Genomic DNA, 20,417 nt, shown 5'->3' with positions numbered 1-20,417 from the left:
ACTAACCAATTTTTCCTCATGTTTACAGAGAGCACCACAAACTTCTAAAACTTTTGGCCCACCCAAAGCTTAGCTTTAGGAATGTTCAGGCCTTTTCTCCTCCCACCTGTGGGGAGAGAACAAAAACTAAAAGCATCACCAAGGCTGTCTTTTTTTCACCCCCACTTTTGCCAGCGTGGCCAAAAGCAGCCAAGGGTTCCAGCAAGCCAGCTCTCCTGGGATTAGCTATGTCATTTTTGAATTCCATGGATAACGTCTACCTCTCACAACAGACAGCAGCACTGGTGCTGTTTCATACAGTGGACGATTGTATAGTCACGTAGGCACTAAGGGCTTGTCACACTACCCCTTCGTCCCTCCTTTTCCCGAACAATGCTTTCACCATGTTTCATGTCATAAATTGTCTCCTGAAACTCACTTCTGACACCAACTGTGTCACCAGTTCCCAAGACCACCCCCTAGATTCAGTAATTCACTAGGAAGACTCAGACTTAGCGTATGCTCATGACTGTGATTTATTACAGCACAAGGATACATAGCAAAGTGAAAAGGTACATGTGATGAGGTCCAGGGGAAAACAGGCACATGCTTCTGAGTCCTCTCCCTGTGGGGTCACAGAAGATGCACTTAATTCCCCCAGCAACTAATTGTGACAACACTTGTAAAATGTTGTTTATCAGGGGAGCTCATTAGAGATTCAGTGCCCTTGGTTTTATTGGGGCGTGATCATGTAGGTATCCTGTCCCTAGCATGTACCAAAATTCCAGACCCCCCATGAGGAAAGCAGGTTTTCAGCATAAACTGTATTGTTTTCACAAAAGTTTAGAGACAGTGAGTCCTTACCAGGGAATGGTGCGAATCTCACCAGAATCCAAGTTCCTAGACGCCAGCCAAGGGACAGCCTTGCAATTAGACCTTAGGGATGCCAGCTTCATGCCTGCTACAGTAACTCTTTTTCTGAACACTAATGAAGTACTCTGTCAATGAATTGTAGATGTATGACTGAATATTCTGTACACGTTAAGCTTTTGTGCTAATTTCTCTCTTTTTATCACTTAAGAAAATAACCTAATTTCCCTAAAGAATGTAGAGCTTATTAACTTATATCCATGATTCTGCCCTGTGAGAATTTCATGTTCAGTAAATAGCTGAGGCATTTTAAAACTTTATTTATAGCATTCATATATATATTAAATTATTTGACTGAACTATTTTATGAATAATATGTTGAGTGTCTTTGGTCAGTTTGTATTGATAGTATGATTTATTGTCTAGAATAGCGCTTGTTTTCTGAGCATTGCTGACTGAGGAAAGGAGCATAGAGGGATGGTCTGCCCTACTTAAAGTGTTCTCCTGAGCAGAAATGTTCGATAAGCAGTACTTGGTATGTGGCCTCAACAACATTATTTTTGTCTTTGATCTCCTTGAGTTACCCAAGGCATCTCAATATGTAGTCCTTTCAGGCAAAAAGCATTTCTGTATGTGTTTTGCCATCATCAAAATTATTAGACCTGGAATAACTAAACCCCAAAAAAGCTTTCTGAATTTTAGCCATATTTTAACCATGTTAACTAGTAACGTTTATGTTGCATATCTTTCTAAATCGAAGGTACTAACAATGCATTTATCTTAAGCTATGTTAAATATTTGAGATTTGTTCCTCTTTTCTCATAATCACTGTTACACAATCAGTTTCGTACATTTCCAGATGTTCATGGGGGGGTGGGTTACAGTGCCTCACTCAGCTGAGAACTACTGGTCTAGGATTCTTATTGTGTTAAGTTTGACTCTGGTTTGTTCATTTGAAGCCACGGTCAAATAAATGATTTTCAACTTGTGAAGCCTTATTTATTTCCCTAAATTGTAACTGTCAGGAATTATTTATTTAAATTAAAATTTGTTATAAACAGTTATAGCAGGGATCAACCAACTGTAACAACTATTTCATACACCATAGTTTGGATTAAGATTTTATATTTTCTAAACCCAAGATTTAATGCAAAGTGGAAAAGGAGGGGAAAGAAAACCCAGAGTTCAGTTACATTTAAAATAATTAACAGTAGATATATTTTGTGACTTATTGCTGATGCTAGCCATGTTTTATGTCATTCCAGAACTTTCAAAAATATGTTTAATAAACCTTAATATATGTGAATGTGAGTACACTACTAATTTATGTTGCAAAGGAGTAATAAGTTCTGGAGTGAAATAAGTTGACAGTGTCTGTATTGAATTAGGAGCCCTGGTGACACAGTGGTAAAGAGTTCAGCTGCTAACCAAAAGGTCGGCAGTTTGACTTTACCAGCTGCTCCTTGGAAACTCTATGGGGCAGTTCTCCTCTGTCCTGTAGGATCACTATCAGTCAGAATCAACTCAACAGCAACGGGTTTTTGTTTTGTTTTAATTGAATTAGGAGCCCTGGTAGTGCAGTGGTTAAACGCTGCCAACCGGAAGGTTAGGGGTTTGAACCCATCAGCTGCTCTGCCGGAGGAAGATATGGCAGTTTACTTCCACGAAGATTGTAGCCTTGGAAACCCCATGGGGCAGTTCTGCTCTGTCCTACAGGGTTGCTATGAGTTGGAATTCACTGACAGCAACGGGCTATTTTGGGTATACTGAATTAGAATATACTATGTAGAAAGAAAAAGTAATACAGAATAGTGGTTAAGAGCTTGGTTGCTAACCAAGAGGTTAGCAGTTAAAATCCACCAGCTGCTCCTTGGAAACCCTATGGGGCAGTTCTGCTCTGTCCTATAGGGTCGCTATGATTCAGAATGGACTTGATGGCTGTATGTTTTGTTTTGTTTTCTATTTAATTGAAGTCACTTCTGTACTTAAAGGGAGAGAAACTGCTGATATTGGATTTTGCTTCTCATTAAAGGAGCTTACATTTTTGTATTTCCACAGCCAAGTGTATTTATTTGGGTTATAAGTAGGGCTTCTCAAGCTTAATGTGCATATGAATCACCTGGGGATAGAATGCAGATTCTGGTTTAGTAGGTCTTGTGTAGGCCCCAAGATTTGGTATTTCCAGCATGTTCGCAGGTGATGCCAGTGTTGCTGGTTGGGGCCCAGACTTGAGAAGCAAGGAGCTGGAGCAGTGGTTTTCAAACTTGAGCAGACATCAGAATCACCTTTGGGGCTTATTAAATAACAGATTGCTGAGTCATAGCCCGAGAGTTTCTGATTCAGTACTTCTGAGATGATGTCCAAGAATGTGTATTTCCAACAATTTCCCAGGTGATGCAGATGCTGCTGGTGAGACCTTATTTTTAAGAAAATTCTTCATCTTTACTATAAATAATTTCTAAAAGATTTTTTTTTCTAAATTGGTTTTTATGACACCACCTTCTCTTGGTTTGTCTCCTCTTGCCTCGTGTGCCTCATCTCATTCACCTTTCCTGACTCCTCTTTTTGTCTCTCTTAAGTGTTGGTTTCTTTCAGAGTTCTATTTTTCTTTTTATTCTTTAACCATAGTTCCCAAATCTTTATAAGCAATCCAGATTATTCTCTTGAGTTGAACTTCCAGACACAAGTAGCCAGTTGCTTCCTGCATATATGTTTCTTACGTTCCATAAGTACTCCAAATTCAGAATGATAAAATCTGTTATTCACAGCCTCAAACCAAAAGCTATATCTTCCTATTTGAATTGAAATTTTCTCCTTTCCATTCTAGCTGTTTTTGCCCCACTGTCGCTTGTCTGAACTATTATAATAGTCCTCTGTCACCTTAACTGCTTTGTTGTATCTCTGTATTAGTTGTCTAATGCTGCATTAAAAATTACTCTAAAATTTAGCAGCTTAAAACAACATTTTCTCACAGTTTCTGAAGGTCAGGAATCTGGTAGTGACTTAGCTGGGCAGCCCTGACTCAGTGTCTCTCATGAGGTTGCAGTCAAGCTGATGGCAAAAGAGTTAGACCTAGATTCACCCAGGGGTGAAGGATCTGCCTCCAAGCTCACTCACATGTATTGGGCAGGTCTCAGTTCCTCACAGGCTGCTGGCCAGAGATATCAGCTCCTCACCATGTGGATCCCTCCATAAGGCTTGCTTTCCCCAGAGAGTAATATGAGAGAGAGAGAGAGAACATGCACGAGTGCTCAAGACAGAAGCCCTTTCATAACAAAGTTATGGAAGTTATATAATGTCATTTCTGCCATATGCTATTGCTTATACAGACAAATCCTGGTGCACTGTGGGAGAGGACACACAAGAATATGAATACCAGGAGGCAGGGTTCACTGGGGGCTACCTTAGAGGCTGGCTACCTCAGGATTAGAGGAAATAGATAATGCACGGTATAAAAAAGAACTCTAAAAAGATTCCAGTGTATATCATTAGAGGGGCATAACATGAAAGAGACTTCTTTGAAAAATGAAATGGTCAAAATAAGGGAGACACTTTTGAAATAAAAGATAGAAAAGCTAAATAATAAAAGACTAAAGTAATAATTGGAAAAATAAAACCAGAGTTCTCCCTTAATATAGAGCAAAAGACAAAGTATGGAAAATGAAATAAAAGTAAGAAATATGTAACTATAGATCCAGAACTGAGTTACCCTCTTTTTAAAAGGCATTCCGGAAGGAGAGAACAGAAATAGCATAGTCCAAAAGTATAAGAAGAAAATTTCCCAGGACTGAAAATTCTTGTTCTCCTTGCTCGTTATATTGAAAGTGCTAAAAAACATGCCTAGACACATCCTTAAGAAATTTCAGAATTCCAAGGATAAAGAAAAGAATCTTAACTCTTGCAGAGAGGAAAAACGGGTTGCCTTCAAATCAAAACAGACTGTTCTCTCACTTTTCACCAGCCGCATCGGATGCAGGAGGTTGATGAAACATTTTCTTTAAATCTTTGAAGAGAAGTTATTTTGAACCTAGAATTTTATGCATAGTCAATGTGTTAATAAAGTTTAAGGGAAAATGAATACATTTTCAGATAGGGAAGGATTTAGTGAATTTAAGAATTCTGTAGAAATGAAAGAAAAACAAGATATGATAACCCTTTCCCTCACCATTACCAACATCAGTTATTAAAGAGAGTGTGCCTTATTAAACTGAAGAGAAGATGCTCTTGAGCTAGGAATCCTGACCGTGAAATGAATATAAATAGAAAAAAGACCACATCCATTCAAAAGTATGATAAGAAAGTGCAAATCAAAACATTTCAGCTGAAGCGGAACAATCAGAAAGCAATTAAAGAGGTTGTTGACACACTTTGAAAAATGTAAGCAATGTTGCTGAAAAATTTGTATAGAAATTGTCAAATAAAAACCTGATTTGCTATGTAAACTGTCACTGAAAACAAGGTAAAATATTATTAAAAAAATTTTTAGCTGTTAAAAATTCTCTAGCAAAAACCGAGTATAAAGCAGAAGAACACAAGCACAACATTCCAAACTGAATTAAATACCCTCACACAAGCGTTTGTGGTTATGATAAAACACCATGAATCAGAAGTGATCCCTGCCTCCTGGTATTCAAATCAAAAAGAAGAAATGAAATGAAAATTGGTTGAACTTAGGAAACAAATAGAAAAAGACAAAGTCATATCAGAAATTGATTATCTCAGTAGATGAAGAAAAGCCATAATAAAAAATATTGTTTTAAAAATAAAATAGATCTGGAAGGCATTATACGGAGTGAAATTAGTCAGTTGCAAAAGGACAAATATTGTATAAGACCACTATTACAAGAACTCGAGGAATAATTCAAACAGAGAAGAAAATATTCTTTGATGGTTATGAGAGGGGGGAGGGAGGGAGGGTAGAAGAGGGGTATTCACTAATTAGATAGTAGATAAGAACATTTTAGGTGATGGGAAAGACAACACACAATACAGGTGAAGTCAGCACAAGTGGACTAAACCAAAAGCTAAGAAGTTTCCCGAATAAACTGAATGCTTCGAAGGCCAGCGTAGGAGGGGCGGGGGTTTGGGGATCATGGTTTCAGTGGACATCTAAATCAACTGGCGTAATAAAATCTATTAAGAAAACATTCTACATCCCACTTTGGAGAGTGGCATCTGGGGTCTTAAATGCTAGCAAGTGGCCATCAAAGAGGCATCAATTGGTCTCAGCCCACCTGGCCCAAAGGAGAATGAAGAACACCAAGAGATAGAAGGGACCACATAAACCAGAGACTACACTAGCCTGAGACCAGAAGAACTAGATGGTGCCTGGGTACAACCGATGACTGCCCTGACAGGGAACACAACAGAGAACCCCTGAGGGAGCAGGAGAGCAGTGGGATGCAGACCCCAAATTCTCGTAATAAGGCCATACTTAATGGTCTGACTGAGACTAGAAGGACCCTGGTCGTCATTGCCCCCAGACCTTATGTTGGCCCAGGACAGGAACCATTCCCAAAGCCAACTCTTCAAAAGTGTATTGAACTGGACAATGGGCTGGAGAGGGATGCTGGTGAGGAGTAAGCTTCTTGGATAAGGCGGACACTTGAGACTATGTTGGCATCTCCTGCCTGGAGGGGAGATGAGAGGGTAGAGGGGGTTAGAAGCTGGCGAAATGGACATGAAAAGAGAAAGTGGAGGAAGGGAGCAGGCTGTCTCATTAGGAGGAGAGCAATTGGGAGTGTGTAGCAGGGTATATATAAGTTTTTGTGTGAAAGACTGACTTAATTTGTAAACTTTCACTTAAAGCACAATAAAAATTAAAATAGATTCTTCCTTAATCTGATAAAAGTTTATCTGTAGGTATCTTAATAGCATACATCATCCTAATAATAACATATTGGAAGTACTGCATTTAAAGTCAGGAACAAGACAGAGTTATCTGTTTACATGCTTCACTTCAGTTTCCTTTAGGTTTATGAATTTGTTGCAGTAGGATTGCAAGTAGTATTCTTATATATATGCTTATATCTTATTTTCCATATCTAATCTCACCTATTTAATCTGGCTCTCAAGAGGTTGATCCATTTCACTGGTCTTTTCAAACCAGGTTTTGGATTTATATTATTTTATTAACTATGGAAACCCCGTTGGCGTAGTGGTTAAGTGCTATGGCTGCTAACCAAGAGGTCAGCAGTTCGAATCCACCAGGTGCTTCTTGGAAACTCTATGGTGCAGTTCTACTCTGTCCTATAGGGTCACTATGAGTCAGAATCGACGCGACGGCAGTAGGTTTGGTTTTTTGGTTTTTACTAAATTTTGGGGTATACTCAACATAATGGCTTAGTTAAGCTTTACTGGAAGGGGTTTCATGACTCTGTAGTTCATCAAATAGCTGGAAACTTCTTCAGTATTACCTTTTTTATTTTTGGTTTTTATGCAAATTTCTCATTGAGGTATATCACATATATATAAAAAATAGAAGTGAAATTTTTAAAAGGTGAGCACATATGTGTAACCAGCACCCACATCAAGAAACCAAACAAAATAGAACACCATAAGCCCCCTCATGCTTTCTCCCAGTCACTACCTGCTACTCTGCAAGGTAGCTACCATGCTGTTTTCTAATACCATAAGTTAATTTTACTTGATTTTGAACTTTATATAAACAGAATCGGAAACCCTGGTGGCATAGTGGGTAAGTGCTACAGCTGCTAACCAAAAGATCGGCAGTTCAAATCCACCAGGTGCTCCTTGGAAACTCTACGGGGCAGTTCTACTCTGTCCAATAGGGTCGCTATGAGTTGGAATTGACTCGACGGCAGTGGGTTTATAAACAGAATCATACAGAAAATACTTTTGTGTTTGACTTTTTTTGCTTAACATTAAGCCTGTGAGACTTATCCATTTTGTTGCATGTAGTTTGTTAGTCCCTTCTCGTTGTAGTATATCATATCCTTGTATGAATATGTCACAGTTTATCCGTTCTCTGGTTGATGGACATTTGGGTTGTTTTCAGTTTTTTGGCTATTATGAACAGTTTTGGCTAATGTTGCTATGAACATTCTTGTACATACCTTTTGGTGAACATTTGTATGCATTTCTGCTAGGGTATACTTAGGAGAGGAATTTCTTGGCTATGAAGTATGCATGTGTGTATGTTCAGCTTTAGTAGACACTGCCAATCAATTTCCCAAAGTTGTGCAAGTCTCTTACATTCTCACCAATGCTTGATGTTGTCTTTTCATTTAAGCCACCCTACTGGGTCTGGAGTGGTAGTATATTGTGTTTTTAATTTACATTTCTCTGATGACTAAGGAAGCTTATCTTTTTATATATGTATGTATATTAGCTTTATGGATATCTAGTTTTGTGAACTAGAAGATACTCAGCTGCTCAGAAATTAAACATTATATTTCTGGAAAATTCATGAGTCAGAAAATTACTTTGAGAAATAGTGAATATTTAGAGCTGCATAATAATGAAAGCTTGTTGGGTGCAATTACAGCGGCACTTAGAGGGGAGTTTATATTCTTCAGTGCATATATACAGGTATCCCTGCTTTTTAAAAGTTTGCTTTATTCTGCTTTGCTTTTACAAAGGACCCATATTAGTACCTAACAACAACAACAACATTACTACTTGTTTTTGCAAACTGAAAGAAATCAAAGTGGACTTTTGCTTTTATGAAAAAAGGCAAAAAGTGGAAATAGCATTCAGTGTTAATTTTCCAGCGAGCCGTTACAGAGGCAGTGCCCACCATGAGCATCGAGAATGGTGTCATCAAGCTCCTTCGCTGGAGATTACACTCAGTATCTACTTTATGTGTTGTTGTTGTTAGGTGCTGTCGAGTCAGTTCTGACTCATAGCGACTGTGTGTACAACAGAATGAAACACTGCCCAGTCCTGTGCCATCCTCACAATCGTTGTTAGGCTGAAGCCTGTTGTGGCCATTGTGTCAGCCGTCTTGTTGAGGGCCTTCCTCTTTTTCTACTTTACCAAGCAGGATGCCCTTCTCCAGGCATGGTTCCCTCCTGATAATATGCCCACAGTATGTGAGACATAGTCTCACCATCCTTGCTTCTGAGGGGCGTTGTGATTGTACCTCTGCCAGGATAGATTTGTTAGTTCTTTTGGCAGTCCGTGGTATACTCAGTATTTTTCAACACCACAATTCAAAGGCATCGGTTGACGCTTACTTTATACAGGCTGTGTATTTATCATATCATTCCTGCTTGTACTGTATGTTAGTATTACTTCAGGTTTTATGTATTATTTGGTATAAATTTTTTTCATATAAATTAAGGGTAGTTGCTTCTTTGCTTTATACCATTTCGGCTTACGAAAGGTTTCATAGGAACACTCAGGGATGGTGGCAAAAAATGTATTCGGAGTAAAAAGAAAGGCTAAAAGTCAATTATCTAAGCCTTCATTTCAAGAAACTAGAAAAATAATTGCAAATTGAAAAAAGTAGAAAGAAGGAAATAATAAAGACAAAAGCAAAAATCAATGAAATAGAAAGCAAATGTGCAATAAAGTCAAATATTAGTTCCTTGAAAAGAATATTTTTTCCACTTATTTTCATTTTTGCTTCTTATCAGATTCGTTAATTTGTTTCTTTATTAATGTCTTTTTTTCTGATTTGTTTGACTTTCTGGTTTTTTAAGATGAATTCTGAGTTCTTTTAATTTTTCTGTAATAATGTTTGACTTTCTAATTTTTTAAGATGAATTCTGAGTTCTTTTAATTTTTTCTATTTTTGTATAATAATATAATGTATAACATTCAGGGCTGTACATTTTCTTCTAAATACTTCCGTTGTTACATAGATTTTGTGGTATGTAATGTTTTCCTTTTCATTCCTTTCTGGATTGTTAGTATTTTTCTTTTACCTGTGTATTATCTGGACACTTAATTTCTGAATACCGAAGACTTTTTGGGTTATTTATTTGTTTACTTGTTTATGGCTGTGAGCAGGGAATATGACCTATAAAAAATACCTCATTTTAAAAATTTTGTATATGCATGTGCTCTTAGAAACACTCTGAGAGGCACAAGAATTTCCACCTGTTAAATCGCGTCTATTGATTGTATTTTTAAATTCCTCTATGTCGTTAATTTTTTCTGCTAGATTTTTCTAATGTGAAGAGGTTTTGTGGTAGACACTTTGGATTAGCTAAGTCAACACTCACTCCCTGTTTTCCCCCCTTTGCTTACCTCCCACTGTTCAAGGCTGGATAGTTTAATAGTCACTTCTTTGCCCTCCCTTGCAGCTAGCTTGATCTGACAGGGTTCATGACTGGAAACAGTATTAATAGAGAATTTAAGATGAGCTTTGTCTCTGTTCTTGTTCCATTGCTAATGTTTGTGTACCTGCTTTGTTTTTACAGGGATGTGCATGCAGTATGTCTCTGGGATGATAAGGGCCCAGCAAAAATTCATCAGGCTTTAAAAGAAGACATTCTTGAGTTTATTAAGCAAGCTCAGGCAGTAAGTTCTTTGTCTTTACTTTATATTAGATTTGTTTTAAAACTTTACTTGGAGAATACCGTATTTTCTGATTTTGAAGGTAGGACTTCCCGAAGTAAAAATATTCCATTGACTTGTGACACATTATTAAATAGATTTTGTAATGATATGATTGCCATTTTTTCCTCCACGGTAATTTTTCTGTTTGACAGTACATCATTATCCTTAATTAAAAAATGCTATAAGTAATTCAGTTTTTTATAAGTTTTTTAGAAATCCTTACCACCATCTTTTTTGGCTGCACCTCAATCCACATAAATCTATTTTTTTTCTCGCTACTAGTACCTCCTCACAAGCTGACAGTAATTTTCTTCAATTCCATATACTTCTCAGACTGTAAAATCCTTTGATTGTCCTTCGCATTGCAACTGCTGAGCTGAAATTCAGCAGCCTTGAGTTGATAGAACGTTCAGGTGTTTAGCATTATTGAAATGAAGACAGAGCTCATTTAGGTATTAGGTCAATTATGCAAAAGCTAGCTTTGTTTCTGACACCTTTCTCTTTTGGAAAAAATTAATGCAAAAGTAAAGTATTATTTAAATCAGCTATGGCATCACTACTGAATCCCTTACCACTTTGAAGAAAGGCCTAAGGCCATGAGGTTATTTTCCTTTCTATAAAATGAAGTCTGAAAACTAGAGGGCTAAAATTTCTTATTCTTTAGTTTTAATTTTTACATGAATGTCTTGTATAACATTAATACATTTTTTAAAAATCTTGTTAAATAGCAGTTGTAAATTTAAAATGTGTTTTTTTAATATATGACAAAAGAGGGTATGAAATTGAGATACGATTGGCACACAGTTAATTCGGCTAATAGCCACTATGTTGGTGAGGTAAGAATGATGTCATGTTAGGTATTATGTAGGAAATTAAATGTTTCATCAAAGACAAAATTTATTCTGCCATTTTGATACATGATTTTAAAAAACTTTATAGGAAATTAACTTTTAATGAAAATAAGCCGTATTTTTAGAGTTTACTTAGAAAATTAAATGTTAAAACTGATTTAGAAATGTTTCCACTTGCACTGGAAAATATATCAGCCTATCTATTTATGATAAGGGTTTCACTATAACATGACCTAGTAAAGTCTGGAAGGTAGACCTAAGCAAAAACCTGAGGATGGATTTATTGCTTTTTTTAATTCAGAACAGCAGCAACCCTGGTGGCATAGTGGTTAAGTGCTATGGCTGCTAACCAAAGGGTCAGCAGTTCAAATCTGCCAGGCGCTCCTTGGAAACTCTATGGGGCAGTTCTACTCTGTCCTCTAGGGTCGCTATGAGTTGGAATCAACTCGATGGCACTGGGTTTTTTTTTTTTTTTTTTTTGGTTTTAATTCAGAACAATTAAATTCTAGGAATAGCAGTATAATAAAATACCAGATATAGGTGTGTGATTTTCTTTCTTTATTTTTTCTTTCCAAGCTATGGTCCCCAACCCCTGACCCAAGTTACTCTGTCCCTCAAAGTGTTTGGATATGTCTAGGAAACTTCTATGCTTTTGCCTTGGTCCAGTTGTGTTGACTTCTGCTATATTGTGTGTTGTCTTTCCCTTGACCAAAGTTGACAGTTGTCTACTATCTAGTTAGTGATTTCCCCCCTTCTTCTCTCCCCATTCTCATAACCATCAAATAATTTTTTCTCTTTGTAAATCTTTTGAGTTCTTACAATAGTGGTCTCACACAATATTTGTCCTTTTGTGACTTATTTCCCTTAGCATAATGCCCTCCAGATTCATCCATGTTGTGCAGTGTTTTTTGGATTCATCATTGTTCTTTTTTTGTGTGTGCTGTTCCATTCTGTGTATATACCATAATTTGTTTATTCATTCTGTTGTTGTGCATTTAGCTTGTCTCCATATTTTTGCTATTGTGAATAGTGCTGTACTGAACATAGGTCTGCATATGTCTATTCTTGTGACGGCTTTTATATCTCTAGGGTATATTCCTAGGAGTGGAATTGCTGGATTGTATGGTATTTTTATTTCTAGCTTTTTAAGGAATTGCCATATCATTTTCCAAAGTGGTTGTACCATTGTACATTCCCAATAGCAGTGCATAATAGTTCCAATTTCCCTGCATCCTCTCAAACATTTGCTATTTTGTGTTTTTTGGATCAGCACCAGTATTGTCAGGGTGAGATGGTATCTCCTTGTCGTTTTGATTTACATTTCTCTAATGGCTGATGATTGGGAGCATTTTCTCCTGTGTCTGTTGGCTGCCTGAATGTCTTTGGTGAAGTGCCTGTTTATATCCTTTGGTCCTTTTTGAATTGGCTTGTTTGTCTTCTTGTTATTGAGGCAATGAAGTAATTTGTAGATTTTAGAGATTATACCCTTGTCAGATATGTACTAGCCAAAAAATGTTTTCCCAGTCTGTACGTTCTCTTTTTATTGTTTTGGTGAAGTCTTTTGATAAGTGTAAGTGTTTAATTTTTAGGAGCTCCCAGTTATCTAGTTTCTCTTTTGATGTTTGTGCATTATTAGTTATGGTTTGTATCCTATTTATGCTGGGTATTGGACCCCTAGCGTCATCCTTAATTTTTCTTGTTTTAGGTTTTATGTTTAGGTCTTTGATCCATTTTGAGTTATTTTTCGTGAATGATGTGGGGTCTTGTTTCATTTTTTACAGACGGACATCCAGTCATGCCAGCACCGTTTGTTAAAGAGACTGTCTTTCCGCATTTAATGGTCTTTGGTCCTTTGTCACGTTATCAAGTCCTCATAGATGGATGGGCATACATCTGGGTTCTCAGTTCTGTTCCATTGGTCTTTGTGTCTGTTGTTATACCAGAATCAGGCTGTTTTGACTACTGTGGCTCTTATAAGAGGTTCTAAAATCAAGTAGCATGAGGCCTCCCACTTTGTTCTTCGTGAGTAATACTGTACTTATCCAAGGCCTCTTCCCTTTCCATGTAAAGATGGTGATTTCTTTCTCCATCTTGTTAAAAGAATGCTGTTGAAATTTGGATCAGGATTGCATTGTATCTGTAGATCGCTTTGGGTAGAATTGATATTTTCACAGTGTGAGTCTTGCTATCCATGAGAGGTGTGTGATTTTAAATGATTTAAAACTTAAGGAAATTCAGTTCTGTGAGTCATTGTAATAGACAGTGTCTAATTGAGCTTATTTTTTTAGGTTATTTTTGGATTTTGGGTGTCATCAAGTTGATTCCAACTCACAGCAACCCTTTGTGACAGAGTAGAACTGCCCCGTCGGGTTTTTTTGGCTGTAATCTTCATGGAAGCAGATCATCAGATCTTTCGCCCGCAGAGCCGCTGGATGGGTTTGAACCACTAACCTCTCGGTTAGCAGCGGAGGATTAACCATTACACCACCATTGCTCCGAAAAAGCAATATGCATTAAAAATGTTTATTATAGAATTATTTAAAATGACAAAACAGGAAATAAAAGTAAATATATGATGCTTGGGAAATTATTAGCTGATTTTGCCTAAGCTTATTAATACCACAGCAGTCAGCTGGTGACTCTGCAGGGACTGTTTTGTCCAAGAGAGCCTCAGTCACGTATCTGGTGATTGGTGTGCTGGCTTTCAGCTGGGCTTCTTTCTTCACGGAGTTTGTCATTCTCAACGAAACTGGCCTTTGAGGTAAAAGCAGAATCTACAAAACCTCTTCAGATCTAGACTCAGAAGTCTCACAGTGTCACCTCTGCTGCATTTTGATGGTCAAAACATAAGACCTGTCCAAACTCCAGGGGTGGGGAATTAGACTCTGTTGCCTTTTTTTTTTTTTTTTAGTCGAGCTATAATTCTATACTGTAAAATTCACCCCTTTAAGTGGACAATTCAGTGGTTTTTTGTATAGTTGTAAGGTTGTGCAACCATTACCCACTAATTCCAGAACATTTTCGTCCCTACCAAAACAGCCCTACACCCATTAGCAGTCACTCTCCATCCCTCCCCACCAGTTAACCACCTGCTTCCTGTCTCTATAGATTGCCTGTTCTGGATATTTCATATAAATGGAATTATATAAGATGTGGTCTTTCATGACTGGCTTCTTCACTTAGCGTGATCTTTTCAAGGTTCCTCTGTGTATCAGTACTTCATGTCTTTTCATGACTAAATGATAGCCTGTTGTGTAGATACACTCCATCTTGTTGATCCCTTCGTCAGTTGGTGGGCATTTGGACTGTTTCTACCTTCTGGCTGTTGTGAATAACGCTGCTGTGAGCATTCATGTCTGAGTTTTTGCAGGAACATAGGTGTTTATCTCTCTTGAATATGTGCCTAGGAATGGCATTGCTGGGCCGTACGGTGATGCCATGTTTGACTTTTTGAGGAGCTGTTGGAAGCTGTGGTATTTTGCACAGGTTCTGAAGTGCTGTACCATTTTACATTTCCACCAGCAGTGTACGGGGGTTCTGATTTCTGCACGTCATTAAAACTTTTTGTTGTCCATCTTTTTGATTGTAGCTATCCTATTGGGTGTGAAGTAATATCTCATATCTCATTGTGGTTTTAATTTGTGTTTCCCTAATGACTTAGGACCTTGAGCATCTTGTCATGTGCTTGCTGGCCATTTGTATATCTTTGGAGAAATGTCTATTGAAATCCTTTGCTCATTTTTAAATTGGGTGGTTTGTCTTTTTTTATTGAGCTATAAGAGTTCTTTATTCTGGATACTAGATCTTTATCTGATATATGATTTATAAACATCTTTTCACATTCTGTGGGTTTTCTTTTCACTATTATGATAATGTCTTTTGAAGCACAAAAGTTTTTAATTTTGACGAAGAGCAGTTTACCTGTTTTTTTCTTTGACTGCACTTTTCGTGTTCATTGCCAAATCTGTCATTGCCAACTTGCATGTTGTTTTACCAAGAATTTTGTAATTTTAACTCTTAAATTTAGGTCTTTTATCCATTTTGAGTTAATTTTTATATATGGCGTGAGGCAGGGCTCCACCTTCATTCCCTTTCATGTGGATATTCAGTTGTTTCTGCATCAGTTGTTGAAAAAGCTACTCCTTCCCCATTGAACTGTCTTGGCACCTTTATCCAAAATCACATTGCCATAGATGTATGAATTTATTTCTGAATTTTCAATTCTGTGGACATTGCATTCTTAGATGCGAAAGTACTTAGTCGTTAATAGTGATAATCGTAACGAGAATTCGTATGAGAAGGTAAGAGAAAACGTAAAACACAGAATTGTACCTAAACCATATTTACAACTACACACATTTTGAAGCATATACATAAAGCTAGTCCGAATTAAGAAAGAAACCATTTTATTTATTTAGGGTGATAAGAATGGGAGTAATCTCATCTTTTTAACTTAAAAAAAAAAAACAACTAAATTGCTGTGATAAAGTTTATAATAAAAGGTTTTAAAATTATGGCATGAATAAGTTTTATTCTTATTCTTTAAAGCATCGGTCTTTATTTCAAGTTGGTATGATTCTTTTCTTTCAGCGAGTACTGAGCCATCAGGATGATACAGCTTTGCTAAAAGCATATATTGTTGAGTGGCGAAAATTCTTTACACAATGTGATATTTTACCAAAACCTTTCTGTCAACTAGAGATTACTTTAATGGGAAAACAGGGCAGCAATAAAAAATCAAATGTGGAAGACAGTATTGTTCGAAAGGTAAGTCAGTTTTCCCATTGTTTCCTAATATTCTTCAGAAATAAGGTAATTTAAAGGCTTTTGAAAGGAAGTTATACTTTACATGGCTTTTTCTATTTCACATATAAATCCCTTTTCATTTCGTGCTGGGTTGTATTGAATATTATTATTTTTCCTTCATTTTTAGCTTCAATTCTTTGTCATCTCTGAGGTTTTAAGCTATAGCTCCATCTTCAAATATTACCTCTTTCGGTTTTCCTTTTTTACTTTCTCCTTCGCCTAGATTTATCTTCAGTATTTTATTTTCCAATGCTTTCTTTGTACCTTTTCCTTCCTGTAAATTAAATTACTTTTTTTCCCTTTAAAACATCTCACTTTTTATTAGATTGCATTCTGATAACTTTGTGTTTAATCATGGCCAAACCGTTGTCATCTTTATAATCTTTCATTTGATTCTAGTTATTATAGACTCAGTATGTACTGTGTTTATTTTTAAATCTTGCGTAGTTCCTAGTTCAAATCTCTGTGCCCAGTAACACCCATGATTTAGTTTAAAGAACTTAGCTCTGATAGTGAAGAGTCCCAAGTTTCCCTTTCAATGCTGGAATAATGACCTAACTTTGCTTTTCTCGTTTATAAAATATCTCCCTACATGTGAGAATCACGTGGACCATAGATTTGAAAGTAAAAAAATACAATTTGAACTTTAAACGATTCACTGGTTGCTGTGGTGGTCATAGAAACAAACTCAGACATTAAAATAGTGTAGCCTGGGCATTATCCAGTGGTTCTCCACTAGTAGAAATAACGGCAATTTGGAAGATTTATAACCAAAAAAAAAAAAAAAAAAGGCGAGAACACTTGTACGTGCTATCTGCTTTGCAGTCCCCAAATCTTGTCCTTTCTTGTTTTTCTGCTGTGTCTTTAGTTTTTACTGTTGGTTTTGGGAAGCAGCATCCCTTAATGATTTATGGGCGGAGATTCTAGGCCCCCAGCCCAGCACCCGTTGCTGTTGAGTCGATTGCAAATGATGGTGACCCCGTATGTGTCGGAGTAGAAACGTGCTCCTTAGGGGTTTTAATTGCTAATAGTTTTGGAAGTAGACCAACAGGCCTTTCTTCCGAGGTGCCTCTGAGTGGACTTGAACCTTTAGCCTTTTGGTTAGCAGCCAGGCATGTTAACTGTTTGCATTACTACTTACAGTAGTAAGTTCAAATCCCAGTGTTGCCACTTAGGAGCTGTGTGAATGTGGGGAAGTTAACTTGCCTCTTTGTGCTCCAGGTTCCACATAGTAAAAGAGGAACAATGAAAATCAGGGTGGTTGTGATAATTAAATGACTTGTATGTAGAAAATGCTTAGAACAGTGCCAGGTACATATTAAATGTTACATAACTGTTAACTCTCGTTTTTATTGTTGCTGCTGCTGTTATTATTAATCTGTCTCCTATCTCTGACAGTTTTTCTGAATGCTAATAACCTAAACCAAACCCACTTCCATTATGTCAATTCCAACTCATAACAACCCTACAGGACAGAGTAGAGCTGCCCCATAGGTTTTCCAGGGCTGTAAATCTTTATTGAAGCAGACTGCTATGTCTTTGTCCCGTGGAGCAGCTGGTGGGTTTGAACCACCAACTTTTTGGTTAGCAGCTAGCACTTTAACCAATGTACCACTAGGGCTCCTCTGAGCACTAATACATACTCATAAATATGTATAAACCATTTCCATCGTTTTAATGGAGCACCTATAAGGTGGATTTGCATATTCTTTTTTAAGGTCCACTTGGTCCTTCTTGCATTTATATGTGTACAAACACATATTATCATTTTAAGCATATACCATTATTTCTGAAATTCAACCTTGGAATTGTAGGATAAGTAATATTTTCCATGTATTATCATATTTAATTTTTATAACCACTTGAAATTACGTTAATTATTTTGTAAGTGGGGAAGTAGGTAAATAGGTAACAGAGTGGGGATTCCAGCCCCATTATGTCCATTTTTGAAACGTATGTTCTTTACTATTATGCTAATTATACTCTTGCCCTGAAGCGTTCAAGTGAACGCAGGTCTAAGGATTTGATTTCCTCATTTAGTGTTTGTACTTAAAAAATTTTTATGTGAGTGTGGTACTTGGTATACTAATAATTGAAAATGATTGCATTTTTGTTGTTTTTTTCCCTAGCTCATGCTTGATACATGGAATGAGTCCATCTTTTCAAATATAAAAAACAGACTCCAAGATAGCGCGATGAAGTTGGTACATGCTGAAAGATTAGGAGAAGCTTTTGATTCTCAGCTGGTCATTGGAGTAAGAGAATCCTATGGTATGCTCTGAATTTTTATGGTCTTTATTTCCTTTCCGTGGAAATTCTAGGACAACTATAAAATAGTAGTATCAAAGTTATGTTTATTACCATATAAAGTCATATTTACTTCTTGTGCCAGATGCTTTCTAGCATTTACAAGAGGCATTAATTATACTTTAAAGAAACCAAAAATTCATATTTATGTGGTTAATATTGATTTTCTCCATGTTACTCATTTCTTGGTTGGAGAATCTTTTTGGAGAACTAAATTAGAGAAATATAAATTCAAATCTGTAGCTCATAAGAGATAACTGGTTTTGAACTTAGGTTTTCTGGACATAAGTTAATTCCATATGTATGTTCCTCTCCTAACTTCTCAGTTTCTGATAGTGATATTCTTATTTGTTCTTTCAATCAGATATGTTGTTCCATCTGATTAGAATATTCTTCCTCCTCCCTCTTCATCCTCTATTTCCTCACAGAGGCCTTTCCTAATTCCCAGATTAGATCCTCTAACTTAGTGCTTCATAGTGTGTACCTGTGCCCCAATCTTATAATAATAATAATAAAAAAAAAAAAAAACCAGACTCATTGCCATCAAGTCAGTTCCAACTCACAGGGACCCTATTGGAAAGAGTACAACTTCCCCACAGGGTTTCTGAGGAGCACCTAGTGGATTCAAACTGCCTACCTCTTGGTGAACAGCTGTAGCTCTTAAGCTCTATGCCACCAGGGTTTCCAATCTTATAATACTGCTGTCGAAATATTTGTGTGGTTGACACTGTATCTTTACTTAGCCTGATATAAAGTAGTTCTCGATAAGTATTTGTTGTATTGTTGAATCTTTAGAGTTTTCTTTGACTGGCTTTTCTGTATTTCACCTTATTTCTAGATATCAGGTCTTTAGATTTTCTTTAGTAATGTCCCTGAAGTTTACTCTTCTTTATTTCAACTACCACCAGTTTGCAATTTTTAAAAAAATTATTATACCTTAGGTGAAGATTTGCAGAATAAACTAGCTTCTCATTAAATACTACACATATGGTTTTATGACATTGGTTACCAACCCCACGACATGTCAGCATTCTCCCTTCTTAACCTTGGGTTCCCTATTACCAGCTTTCCTGTCCCCTCCTGCTTTCTAGTCCTTGCCCCTGGGCTGGTGTGCCCCTTCAGTCTTGTTTTGTTTTATGGACCTGTCTAATCTCTAACTGAAGAGTGAACCTTAGGAGTGACTTCATTACTGAGCTAAAAGAGTGTCCAGGGGCCGTACTTCAGTCTCTGTCAGGCCAGTAATTCTGGTCTTTTGTTGTGGGTTACAATTTTTTTCTATAATTTTCTCTAGCTCTGTCCCAGACCCTCTATTGTGATACCTGTCAGAGCAGTCAGTGGTGGTAGCTGGGCCCATCTAGTTGTACTGGACTCAGTCTGGTGGAGGCCCTGGTAGTTGTGGTCTGTTAGTCCTTTGGACTAATCTTTCCCTTGTGTCTTTAGTTTCCCTCATTCTCCCTTGCTCCCAAAGGGGTGAGACCAGTGGAGTATCTTAAATGGCTGCTCACAGGCTTATAAGACCCCCAATGCTACTCACCGAAATAGAATGTAGAGCGTTTTCTTTATAAACTACATTATGCTAGTTGAGCTAGATGTTCCCCAAAACCATGGTCCCCACAGCCCTCAGCCTAGTAATTTGGTCCCTCAGGGAGTTTGGATGTGCCTGTGGAGCTTCCATGACTTTGTCTTGTACAAGTTGTGCTAGGCTTCCCCAGTATTGTGTACTGTCTTACCCTTCATCAAAGTTACCACTTGTCTATTTAGTGTCTTTCCATCCCCACCCCTCCACTCCCTCGTACCATCAAGGATTGCTTCTTTTTATGTGTAAACCTTTTCATGAGTTTTCGTAGTAGTGGTCTCGTACAATATTTGTCCCTTTGTGATTGACTTATTTAACTCAGCATAATGCCCTGCAAATTCATCCATGTTGTGAGATGCATCGCAGATTCATCATTGTTCTTCAGCATTGCGTAGTAGTCCGTTACGTCAACTACCACCAGTTTACACCTCTTTAAGCTCTACATAGAGACTACTGAAACAGCTTACTTATAGTAATCTTATTGTTATCTTTAACCTGTA

The 20,417-nt window shown here is 37.2% G+C and overlaps 1 protein-coding gene across 1 annotated transcript in view; it reads left to right on the top strand.

Moving 5' to 3' along the window:
* CUL5 (cullin 5) overlaps nucleotides 1–20,417 on the top strand; it is a 124,128-nt gene that overhangs the window by 52,197 nt on the left and 51,514 nt on the right. The window contains exons 3-5 of the mRNA XM_049889362.1: nucleotides 10,239–10,338; nucleotides 15,819–15,995; nucleotides 18,164–18,305. Of these exons, the coding sequence (XP_049745319.1) occupies nucleotides 10,239–10,338; nucleotides 15,819–15,995; nucleotides 18,164–18,305 (419 nt within the window). The remainder of the gene's footprint in view (nucleotides 1–10,238; nucleotides 10,339–15,818; nucleotides 15,996–18,163; nucleotides 18,306–20,417) is intronic.

Source organism: Elephas maximus, chromosome 7 (genome assembly GCF_024166365.1).
Source record: "Elephas maximus indicus isolate mEleMax1 chromosome 7, mEleMax1 primary haplotype, whole genome shotgun sequence".
NCBI lineage: Eukaryota > Metazoa > Chordata > Mammalia > Proboscidea > Elephantidae > Elephas > Elephas maximus.
Note: the sequence above shows the minus strand (reverse complement) of the source record. Positions and strands in the feature narration are given on the sequence as shown.